Here is a 12,853-nt window from a genome sequence, read left to right as displayed (position 1 = left end):
TGCGCATGCACAGATTGCTCCACGCCAGCTCTTCCGGGGTGTAATCTACTCACCACAGGCAAGTAGGTTACACTATTTGTTGAGCCCTGCGTATTAAGCATGATGTGCATTGACAAAACGTATGGGGAAACTTGACAGCACATCCAGGATTAAAAACTAAATGGTTCTATCACATCTATATACCCAAACAAAAAGTATGTTAAAACTGAATTAAGGCTGACGGAACTTTCTATAGTAGAGTATGAAAGTTGTTTGAGACACCATGTAAAATCATAAAAACCCTTTAACATTTGTGTTCCCAGATCAGAAGAAGATATATACTGTAATAAATTAGGTTTCTTTTCACTTCTGCCCCTTCACTTGTGAATACAATGCACATTTGTTTCATCTTAACACTTTGGAATTTTTTTGCATTTAACCCAACTTGGAATATTCTGGATTTATAATGCTTGTTTCTGGGATAGATGCAACATTTTTGTTGTACCTCCATTTTAAACAATGTCACTGAGCTCTTTAAAATTAAAATACACAAACAAGAGAAACAGAGGGGTATGAATAGGGATATCTGCTGGCTCACACACTACCTTCCACATCCAACCCAACAATGGAGGTGCTAATTGTTCTTATCAGCCTCTATCTACTCCCTGTCTCTTCCCCCTCCTTATTTTCTCTTTCCTCCCCTCTCTTATTCTCCTCTCCCCCCACCCCTTTCCCTTAAACATTCTTGGATCTGGACTTATAATACTCCAGTCATCTGAAGTGGGTTGCACCCACAAAAACTCATGATACCATTTACATGTTTTGTTAGTCTTAAGTGAATAGCCTAGCAGCACGGTGAAGTTTTTCCTAAAGAGAATGTTATCTTAAGTTAGAAGTATCACATGGTATGAAGTATCAACCTTTAACACACTAAAAGTTCTATTTTAACATCATTGCCAGGTTCACTGTTATGTTCTGGCAATTGTCATTCTGACACTGTATTAACCCTCTCTCTATCCTGTACTTCAAAATCCCTCTGCCTCTTGCATCTCCCTCCCCTTTGTGCACACTAGGGATGTAAGCCGACTATCCAATAAGCATAAGCTTATCACATAGTTGATTAGTGATGCAACTTGTCACTTCCTCTATCAGAGGCTATGTCTAGCCTACAGGCTTCTTTAGGAAGAAGCTTTTTTTGGAAGAGATCTTCTTAAAAAACTTCTTCCCAAAGAGCATCCACACTGCAAAAGTGCATTGAAAAAGCAATCTGCTTTTTCGAAAGAGTATCCAGACTGAATGGACACTCTCTCATATAAGCTGTGATTGCTATGGACGGAATGGCCACCAGGTCACCTGTGCTCTTTCCTCTTCTTCTGAAAGAACTCCGTCTTCCCTGTCCCCACACACCTTTTTGCAAAAAAGCTCTCGCAAAAAGGCTTCTTCCTTGTAGAATGAGGATTACCGATGCCAGAAAACCCCCTCTGTTCTTTCAGTTTTCTTGCGGAAGAACGCAATTGTAGTGTGGACATTCCTCAAGTTGTGTCAGAAAAACGGCCATTCTTCCAACAAAACTCTGTAGTGTAGACATACCCAGAGGCACAGCAAGCAGGGGAACAGAAGCCTGTTCCCCTCAACACCATCTCTGCAGGGGGTAGGGGAGGTAGAGGCACAGCAGGCAACAGCACAAGCAGGGACTGAAACAGTCTCTGCTTGCCCAGCAGGGCTCTTGCTACAGTTCAAAAGCAGAAGTGCCCTTAACTAACTATGGAAATCCGACTATTCAATTAATCAATCTAAATTTAATATCCCTAGTGTGCACACACTTTTCCCCTTATTCCTACACATGCCCTCAGCTTTCCTTTCCTAATCAAAACAGCAATTTTAGAGTGATCCATATCTGTCTTATACAGGCTTCAGACAGTCAGAGGTTTATAGTTACTCCAAGCATAGGGTTCCATCTGCTAATTATCATGGCTAACAGTCATAGATAAACTTAAACTCCATGAAGGTATAAAAAACTAGTAGTCCTGTGGCATCTTAGAGAACAAAATAATGTATAGTACAAGCTTTTGTGGGTAAAATCACTTCTTCAGATGCAATGATCTACCATGAATGTATGCAATTCTGTTTTGAACCCACTTATACTTTTGGTCATCAGAACATCCCTTAGGAATGACTTACACAGTTAATACTGCTTTGTGTAAAAAATGTATTTCCCCTTGTTTGCATTAAACCTGCTGCCTATTATTTTCATAGGGCGACCCAACAGTTTTTGTATTGTAGGAAACAACAAACACCACTCCTTCACTTTTTCCACACCTTTCATGATTTTTAGATCATATTGACTCTTAATATAAAGATTTCCCATCCTCATCTGGAAACCACTCCATACTCTCACTTTTGTTGCCCTCCTCTGAACCTTTTCCAGTTCCACAATCTCCTTCTTTAAGATGGGGCAACCAAAACTGCATGCAGTATTCAATGTGTGGGTGCACCATGTATTTATATAGTAGCATTATGATTTTGTCATATTACCTCTTCTAACAGTTCCTAATCATGTTCATCTTTGACCACTGCTGCACATGGAGCTGAACTTTTCAGAGAACTGCATATGGTTACTTCAAGATCTATTTCCTTGAGATATAACAACTAATTTATACTTTATCATTACATATGTATGGTGGGACTAATTTTTCCAAACTTACTTTGTACTTACTAATATTCAATTTCATCTGCCATTTCATTACCTTGTCACCCTGTTTTGAGAGAACTCTTTGTGGTCAGCTTTTTTCTTACTTTGTATCGTCTGCCAACTCTGCCTTTTCCTGTTCACTCCCTTTTTTTAGGTCACTAGTGAGAAGGTTTTAACAGCAAAGGTTTTTCTTCCAGGACCTCCACTGTTCACCCTCTTTCCATTGTGAAAAATGACTCATTTATTCATCGCTTTTGTTTCCTATATTTCAAGAAGTTACTAAGCCCTGAGAGAACCTTCACTGTTCTCCTATGATTTAGTTTCCTTGAGAGCCTTTAGTGAGGTACCTTTTGTTTAAAGGTCTTCTAAAAAATCCAAATATCAATTGGATCACCATTATCTACATCGGTGGTTCCCAACCTTTTGGGGCTGCCGGGCACCACGTTGGGGACACTTGTTGACATTCAAAGAACTCTAATAAATTATTACGGCATGATTTCGCTTTATAAGAGCTGTTTTGATTCTTCCAACGTATTTTCTCTACGTCTGATAGATTGAAACTAAAATAAAGAACAGAATTATCAGCCGGATACTGAAGTAAAGCTCACCACCCTGTAACTGTCAAGATCACCTCGAGCCCTTTTAAAAAATAGGTGTTACATTAGCTACCTTTAGACACACATCAGTGTAGGACAAAAACTTAAACAAAAAAAGTCTTGGATCACCTTAGAGACCAACAAAAATGTAGATGGTATCATGAGCTTTCATGGGCACAACGCACTTCTTCAGATGAAACAGTGTGGGACAGTATTTCAGATTTGTTGCCATCTCCCACACCAGGGGAGGACAGAGCCACAGTGGCCCCAGAAACTATCCTGCCTGTGGCTCTGCAGTTTAATTGTAGAAGGAGCCAGGATGCCTGTGCAGCTGACTTCTACTACATTTAAACTGCAGGTGCGAGTAGGCATGAGCTAGGACAGAGCGTCTCCCCTTATCGACTAATCATTATAGTCTATACCATTATCAACTAAAGATTAGCCAGTTACCCACTTAACAGCCTTACTTCCAAGATCAGAATATTATTCAATTACTACAATAGTTAAATCCTAATTTACGTGCAAACGCCACTCAATCTTAGCTACTGAAATATAAGTGATGCTTCCATTTTATCTAAATATAAATTAAAAAGAAAAAAGTTGGGTCATTAGCAGTGCAAGAGTTACAAGGCTTGGATAAATAAAAATGAGTACAATGAAATGTTTTAAATGCAAGTGACAAGCTTTGAATCAACTTTCTGTAGTTTACAGTTCAACTAGTAATATTAAATATATTTAATGTACCTTATGGATGAGGCTGGCAATATCTTCATTTTGAATAATTATCAATAGTTTGTCTAAAGTAGCTCTTCTTTTCAAGAATTGTTCTGGGTGGCATTCTGTATTACCTAATTTTGTAAGGTATTCCTACCGCCCCCCCAAAAAAACAAACACAAAACAAAAACAAGATTTAACTAGTTAAAACAATGCAATTCCAAAGCTCCCCATGTGGGACAGCTTTTTACTATGCAAGCAAGCACATAGGCATTTTTAATTAGACTAAGATTTTTCTTCAACATGTATCCAAGAGCACTAAGCAAAAAAGTTAACATTTTCTGTAATTACTTTTACAGAATGAACTCCATCTAAGTTTCTAGCCATCTTAGTCTCCACTGAAAATTGCACAACTTTTCACTAAAAGCTTTCAACTATATTTAATATAAACATAGAAGTACATTTTCTCAGAATTATCTTGAATTTCAAAAGCAAGTATTTAGGCATTTTTCATTCCCAAAGCCTCCCTTAATAAATTCTCTACATCAAGTAGAATGGAGAACACTATTTTTGATGGTATTTTTCCCCCCCGAAACCTCTCAGAAGTTGCCTGACAGTGCTACTTCAAAAAGAAAAGAATATGGGCTCTTCTACTACCAATCCCACTGTCCAGCTGGGAAAAAAGTGTATACTCTACCTAGATAAAAGGAAGACAAACTCAGTACAACTATGCCACAGGAAAACCTTACTTCCATGAGTCAATGAACACCAAATTTCAATGCTCAAATGCATCTATACCTTACTGATGTTTGCAAGTCAGGTTTATTCATTCCAGACTGAATGGCTCCATTAACCATTTATAAAATGTAGAAATATTTGGACAAGCTTTCAAGGCCTTACACTCAACTTGATGGCATTTCTCTTTTTGGATGTAGTGCAATTTTTGAATATCACTATTTCAGGGAATGTTCCAAGCATCAATGAGCAGAATCCTGTTGATTTTGGGGAATAACTGAAAGACAGGAAGGAGGAAAATGGGGGACATAGCCTATGCCAGCTGATTAACAGAGCCACAACTTTGAGCACCTCTGCAACTGTTCACAGATCAAAAGGACTAGTTAATGGAAATTACAAGGAGTTTCTAAAACAGAAGGGCATTGTAGAGTGGCAAATAGTGAGCTTCTGCTGTCTTGGAATAGGGAGAAAGGAAATGAAGGAATGCAAGAAACCCCAGCAGCATGCAATTTGCTCAGCCTACAAAAAGGTATGACACTCTTGACCCCCTAGCTCTGTGCTACAGATAGTTCCCAGAAGGTAAATCTATTTACCTGTATTTCTTTGCAGAGTGTACTTTCCTCCTCTTCATGAATGTAAAATTTCACAGTGTTTTTCTGTACATCTTTAATTATTTTAACCAAGCTGTTAAATACTTCAGGTTTTAACTGGCTTATAAAATCAGAAAGTGCTGGTTGTGTTGAAATGTTTAAGTTATCTGGCGATTTCTGAGTCTTTTCTAGTGGCTCCAGTGGATCATCACTGGAAGTGTTTTTATCAGATGGCAGTAAAACCTCTGCGATGGCAGTAACATGGTCCATTTCATCTTTCACTGTGGTTAAATTCATTGATGAATGCTGCTCATTACAATTGGTCTCCTCCACAATACTGTTACACGGTGGTTCTGGTAACAGTGCAGTGTCAAAGTCACTTGAAACAGGTACATCCTGTTCTAGTGAAGGATTCGATTCAGTCTCAATTACAGCATCTCCTGCTGGATCAGGACTAGAGTTAAGAGGCGGAGTATGTCTACTACATGAAGATGACAGAGCAACATTATTCAGCTTTTCACTCAGCCTCTCTATATACTCTTGGACAGAGATTTCTGATGCCTGTAAACATATGTATTCAGAAAGCCTCATTACTCTCTCTTGAGCTGTAAAGATAGGTGTGGACATTCCACTAACATATGCAATATTCTTTTGCTGTAAAATCTCCTGAACCCTTCTTGCAAAAAGATTATATTCTTCCAATAACGTAGACTCTATTATTCCACTTATGGAGTGCTTAGATGCAAGATGATGATCTGTTAGAGCATACTGATCGTCATTTTTCTCCATGTGACTTTTATACAGTCCATCTTCTTTTGTCCCCTTTTGCATGTCTGAAAATGGAGAGTATGGAAACTGGTAATCAGAACTTCTTTGTCTATTTATTACCCTGGGGTCATTAGGAAGTGCATCCTTTGGTGGCAAATACACCAGTTGTTCTTCTGGTGATTTCAGACCTATACAGGAAGAGTTAAATAATCTTTGAAAAAAATCAACAAAAACATACACTTGAAGTTTTGTAATAATTTTAAAACAGCATCGTCTTCTACATAACAGCTTAACTTGGCATTTAACGCATTAATGCCAAGTGCCAGTACAGAAGCACTGTACAAGCTGAGCGTAACCTGTTTCTAGTTTCAGGTGGAAATAGGGAGAAGAAAACAGAATATTTTAGGATTTCATTACTCACACAGAAAATGAAAATCATAAGCAAGTCATTATTTATTGTCAGGCAAAATGTGCTGAGCATTACTATACAACAGGAAGCACCCTAATCTTCAGGAGATTTAAGCTGACTGAAGTGGTTAAGCGAGCAATTCCTCTCTAGCTTCTAAGTCAAAGTCTTCAGACTTCGAGTAAATCACATACTATGGTGTATAGGGTAAATTGTGCATATATAAAGTGTGCAGAATAGTTGGCATGCAATTATGGAAATGAGTTCAGCTAGTGAATCCCGCCACTTTCTTTCAATGCTCATAAAAAGTTACATAATTAACAGCAGTAATAAAAGCCCTCCTTTGTCTACAGCCCATGTAACATGGTAAGTAAATGTGGACAAGTTTCACTGCATTATTCCAAGCTTGATAGAATTTCTAGATATGGTTAGTTTCATCCCAAGCACATTCAATTCCAAATCTCTTTTCCAAATCTGCAAACAATGTTACTATGAGCTTTAGACACCACTTTCTGTATTGGTACCCAGGGAAACTAAAATTGCTATCAGTCAGTTTCCTTTGATTTGTATGGCTTTCTAACAGCCCAAAGAAAGAGAAAAAACCCCACACCATTTATTAAAAAAAGTAAATGAGATTGTAAAAATGACTAAATTTGGCTGGAGAATGGGGGTTGAGGAGTGTCATCTCTGGAGTAGTAAAGGTATCCAAAATTATGTAATAATGTCTGAAGTTCATGTATTTTAAAAAGCAGAGGTGGGCAACCTCTTCTGTGGGTCGTTGGCTCTTGACCCAAAGAAGAAGGAAAAAAAGAAAAAAAAATCAATCAGGGACCATATACAAAAAAAGAAGCTCTTACTGATTTGATGCCCCAATTGAGAAGGAGAAAGGCACTCCACATTTCCCTTGCACACCAGAGCCTAGGGGAGCCCAGAATATTTTGTACTCCAGGTCCATCGTGGGGCAGTCAGGGGAAGGGAAGGGGCGCTGAAGTGCCAGTACAAGTTCCCCCAATGCAAGGGACAGGGAGCAGAATCCAGGCAATGTGGCCCCCAGGCCTCAGGTTCTTTCCCCTGTTTTAAAGTACCAAAACCCCCACACAAACAGATCTGTTGAAGAACGGGATACCAATCTATTTAATTGTCAAAAAATAAAAAAGATTTTAAAAATCCTGTTAGCTCTACAAAGCCATGGTCAGAAGTGAACAGATTCCATTCCTTCGTGCATGATTTTTTTTTTAAGCCAAGGTTCAAGCCATTACAATTGAAAGTAACTGGATTGTCCTGGTGTAACTGAGGGTCTAAAGCAGGGGTCTGCAACCTATGGCTCGAGCCAAATATGGCTCAATAAGAAACCAAATATGGCCTGTCATTCCAAAAATGCATGCAACTTTTTAAATTAAAATGAAAAGTTTATAAAACCCGCAAAATTTATATTTTTAAATTACTCATATAGCTTGAATACGTGCATGGAACTCAATTTGACTAGTTATGATGTAACTTTCAAAGAAATGTGCAAGAAGATACAGCAGCAGAAGTCCCATTAAATTACGTCTGAGTGCAATGTTTCATTTATGCTATTATTAATCATGTTATTAATAATATTAAGTTGTATATTTTCAGGCATTCAAATGGGCATTCTTATACTGACTGTAACCACTTGTTATGAATTTTGACTCTTTGGCTTGAAAAAGGTTGCCAACCTCTGGTCTAGAGTGACCTACTGAAAAAGAGAGGGAAGAGAACAGTGCTTGACTCAATCAAGCATATATTTTGCAGGGATTTTATTTTTTAAACACACATTTATGTAAAGCACATTTAAATCTACAAGTCACTTGCTACACATTTTAGTCATTTTTAAAACTGCATTTTAAAAGGTATACATTATCCCCAAATATGAACTATATACATTTCCAGATTAGACACAGAGTTACCCTAACATGCATAATTTGGGGTTTTTTTAAACTACTCCTTTTCCTCCTCAGACTTTTCTAGCAACAAAAAATTACCAGTTTAGCAGCACTGCAGCCACATTCCCTGCACAAAGTTAGCATTTTAAAAACCTTTGCACTATTGTGAAATGTTCTTAGCTGTATATTTAATCTGTTTCAAGTTGCTTCTAAAAGTGGCACGGTCACAAAACTTCTTGATCTTTGTACACAAAAATATAATGGTAGCAATCTTTTCATACACTAAACAATACTAAAATGTTACCACTTTTTAAAATTTCTATTGGACATATTTCTATTTAATGACATCCTTAAATACACACTATTAGGGAAAATGTTTTTAATATGATTTCCCATGCTTTGCTATGTACAATGTGGCCAAATTTCCAAATACAAAACATGAAAATCATTGGGAGACATGCTACATTTATTAACCCTAGTTTGAGACATGACAAACACTTGAGAGATCAGTTTAGTTGCTTTGCAAGAGAAAAGTTCAATGCATAAAAAAAGACCCACAGAAATCCTCCCTTTTACACAGGACAATCTGAGCATGCAGAACTTTCTAAGTTGCTTTTCAATTCGCTGACAAGAGAAATCACCTATTTACAAAACCAACAGTATTTCTTATGTAACTAAGAAGTCTCATTGCTTGCAAATGCAAGTTTAACTACAGCAGAAATGCAAGCTGAGCTTTGGGGTTAGAATTTTAAATTCAAAATATTTTCAGTTACATTTCAAGGGAGAAAACACGTTACTTTTAATGAGAGCTTTCTTAAGGTGGCATCTTTCACACATCTACACCATTGGGTCACAAGTTTCTCCTGAATACTAAATGTGTTAGGAATTAACACAAGTTGTCAAAGCAAGTATATAGAGCAAACAACTTCCAGGATTTGTTCCTGTTGAAACGTCAATCTTCCTATTTTAACTTGATAGGCCAAAGAAGTTTGTAGGGGAAAAGAAAACAAACAAAAAAAAGACCTGAAAATACCAACTTTGTTTTAAAAAGCAAGAGCTAGCTTTCTTTGTTCATTTGCAGCAAGCTTCTGAAATGCTATAAAAAGATGCCGTTCTAGAAAGACAAAAGAAGAGATGCTGTTCTCTGATGCATTATATAAAAAAAAAAAAAATCAGAAGTTCAAGTAGTACACACCATAGGGGGGAAAAACCCAGGAGAGCTTAGGGTACAAGATGAGTATCCCATTAGCCTTTTTGTACAAGGTAACAAGGAAAAGTAAGCAAGATCCCAGTTGGATTGAATTTCTCAAGTTAAACAGTCCCAGATTCAAGATGAACCTCACATTTAAGGAATAAAACTAGGTTCTGGTTAGGACAAATATTCATAAGCAAGAAAGCCAACAGGAATAGCTAAAACTGAAACCCCAGTTTACTTCCCGACCATCATGGGGTTTGAATTATGTAGTAATTAAGATACAAAAGATTATTCAGTGCTTAGCAACGTAAGATGTCCATTTAAGTTACGTAACTAAAAGCAAGGTTTCCTTCAATAGTAAGGTTTTTCAGGGACAGACTGGAAAGCATCACATAACAAAAAGCAAAGAATTTACTACTAAAAAAAGAACTTTCTATCATTCCCCACCATGATAAAGGATTGAAAATTTAAGAAAATCAAAATGGCAAAATGCTATTTGTTCTCATCATTTATAAACTGATAGCAAGAGACCAATCACTAATTTCCATACAACTGAGAAACAAGAAAAACCAAAGTTGCTTTCCTTCCCAACACTACTAAATAAAGAAACCCACAAACCATCAAATGCAATCTACTAAAGAGAGGCAAAGCAATTCATTGTAAGTGAGGCTATTAAAAGATCATAAACCCCTACAAAGAAAATTCAAATGCTACTTGACGTAATCACATTTTCAGGAAGGTACACATGGTAGACTCAAATAACCGACAGACAGAAAAGCTTGAAAAACTATTGGGTTGTTTCAGTGAATCAATTCCATCCACTGAAGAGCAGACTACAGATTCACTCCCCAGTTTACTGATGAAAATTCACTACCAGAAGAAATGATAGTTTGGGAAGTAGTGGCATCTGAGGGGGTGGGTGGGGGGGAAGCAAGCCATCCTTCTCACCTGTTTGGTTATCTCCATGTTTTTCCAGTTGATCCTCTGGAACTCTTCCTGCCCCTCCTGAGGGAGAGCAGCAGTTAGCATTTGTAGTTTCTCTAGATAGATATTTATTATAGCACTTCTCAAACTTAATTGTGTTACTAGACTAATCAGTATATAAAGAAAATAAGAGCTAACTTGAAAGTTACAAACTCTAGGGAGCTAACACTGGTGATGTCTAATTAAAACACCATCTCCTTCATCTCTGGTGATCAAGGATGTTCCTTCTCTTTTTTTAAAGCCCCTAAGCATATACTTCAGAGAAAATTGCCTGGTTCCAATAAAAACTTGGCATAATACTGAAACCAAGTAGACTGTGTAACACTCAACTGGCAAATCTTAGGAACTTCACTTCCAGCAGTTAACTATAATTTGAGCTGCCTAATCATGTTACTTGCCATTACTACTTCCACAGCCATGTGCAGTCAAGCACGTATATTATCGTTTTCCAACCCAGAATGCAAAACACACATTGTCCACCATAAACATTTGACAGTTTTCTATTTTTCACCATACCCAACACCGAATGGGTATTGATGTTTTGTCCTTTGGGGCCAAATATCAGCGCTATCCTCTTTCATTCAAAATCTTAAGAAGTATGTGGATAAAAGCAAGATAGATCTTAAAATGGTCTTAGTGCTCCTTTGGTAAGACTAATCCAACTACACTTACAGCCACCACTCTAGGATTCTTATAAGATGAGCAGGAACCAATTACTTTTTCTCGTGAAATATGATGGTAAATATATCCTACTTGGGTCAGTCAAAGGAAGAAATGGGGGGGGGGGGGGGGGAGGGGAGGCAGATAGACTCAGTATCCAGACTCATGAATGTATGGCTCTGGACATCTCCCCTCTTCTATCCCATCGTCCACACCCCTCATCAATAATGCACTCAACCTTCAAGAGATAGGATGAGAAAGTTCTTTAAAGAAGATTCTCTAAAAGTGGGTTTCATTTTTATTGTCAAAGATGAAGACTTCAAGCAAACAATTGATTGCAAAGATCACAATTCCTGATGGCTACACTATGTTGTCAATATATTACCAAAGTTGTTCCTATTTATTCATCACACCAAGAGGTTAAAACCTGGTCTCTGTTACAGCTAAACATGCTCAAAAAAGAACAAGAGGTTATATGGGTATAAACACAGTAGAATTTGATCCCTGGGGGTCTTAATAGTTCAGCCTATTTCTGTAATAAATAATAAAAATAGTGTGACCCAAGAGTGGAATCTATGAAAGATGAGACCTTTAGAAAACTTGTTTTTACAGGTTTATATTTCAGGCTAGCATAAAAAGGTAGTAGCATGTCTTACCTGTAATTGGAATCAGCTTCCAATGTATTCCCACCTCTCCTATGTTATTTGAGCTGGAATGTTGCCTGCGATAAGAATGTTCAATGGGTGTGCTAGGACATGGGCTGTAGTCATCAAAGCTACTAACACTTCCAGTACTTGGTTCCTACAAAAATTAATACAATTCTCAGAAGACTGATTTATCCTTAACACACAAGTATAATTTTAGCCATCCCAGCAAGAGGAATGTAGGTAGGTAAGATTACCAATCTAATGCAACTCTGGCCTTTAAGTTAATCAAATCTTAACACAGGGAAATTTTTTTATCCTCAGCAAAGCTTCTGTAGTGACAAAAAGGGTTTTTCACATGGTAATTCAGAAGGTCATTGTAGGCACATTTGATAGGAGGGAAAAGACCATCTACCTTCTGTTTCAAGCATGCCAAACCATCTATAAGTGTATTGCTAGTCTGCCTTGCCTTAACCAGGTAGCTTCAGTCAGCCAATAGTTGACACAGAAGAGACAGCACTCTTATTCAGGGTAACTTTCCGAATTTAATACCAATTTATAGAATCAGTAGGACTCCTACTTAGATTCCAGACTGAAACAAAGTGAGAGTTCATTTGAGAGAGTAGTGATTGCCTGGCTTGACCAACACAGATGTTGTTGGGGCATTTGATGTACTGAATGAGACACACCAGGTGTTGCAATAGACATAGGTGTCGCATGTATGATTCTAGAAGGCGTGTTGCATGGGGTTCACGCTTAATGAACCCACACAGAAAAATGATAAGATGATAGACTACACAGCTTATCACCTGTGACCAACATTGTTCAAACCCACTTTCAAAAGACAAGCCTACAAATTTAAATGCATAACTGCTAGAAAATCACGGTCTCATACTATTTTTGGGTTTATTACAGCAATTTGGATTCCACTAACCCTCCTTTGTTTTACAGCTTTAGAGGTTAACTGTCCACTTCCATTTTAA

General features: G+C 37.6%; 2 protein-coding genes across 9 annotated transcripts in view; one reads left to right on the top strand and one right to left on the bottom strand.

The window, feature by feature from the left end:
• The window catches only part of TASOR (transcription activation suppressor), a 61,651-nt gene that overhangs the window by 4,676 nt on the left and 44,122 nt on the right, over positions 1–12,853 (bottom strand). For 2 of the 7 annotated variants that reach the window (XM_075938881.1, XM_075938886.1), the window contains exons 16-19: positions 11,883–12,027; positions 10,531–10,587; positions 5,310–6,262; positions 4,012–4,134 (exon numbers count right to left, since the gene is read on the bottom strand). In XM_075938881.1, coding sequence (XP_075794996.1) covers positions 4,012–4,134; positions 5,310–6,262; positions 10,531–10,587; positions 11,883–12,027 — 1,278 coding nt within the window. The remainder of the gene's footprint in view (positions 1–4,011; positions 4,135–5,309; positions 6,263–10,530; positions 10,588–11,882; positions 12,028–12,853) is intronic. The other 5 variants (XM_075938884.1, XM_075938887.1, XM_075938885.1 and 2 more) reach the window with 3 other exon arrangements.
• CCDC66 (coiled-coil domain containing 66) overlaps positions 1–12,853 on the top strand; it is a 79,786-nt gene that overhangs the window by 65,113 nt on the left and 1,820 nt on the right. The gene's annotated exons all lie outside the window — the stretch shown is intronic.

Source organism: Pelodiscus sinensis, chromosome 11, assembly GCF_049634645.1.
Source record: "Pelodiscus sinensis isolate JC-2024 chromosome 11, ASM4963464v1, whole genome shotgun sequence".
NCBI lineage: Eukaryota > Metazoa > Chordata > Testudines > Trionychidae > Pelodiscus > Pelodiscus sinensis.
Note: the sequence above shows the minus strand (reverse complement) of the source record. Positions and strands in the feature narration are given on the sequence as shown.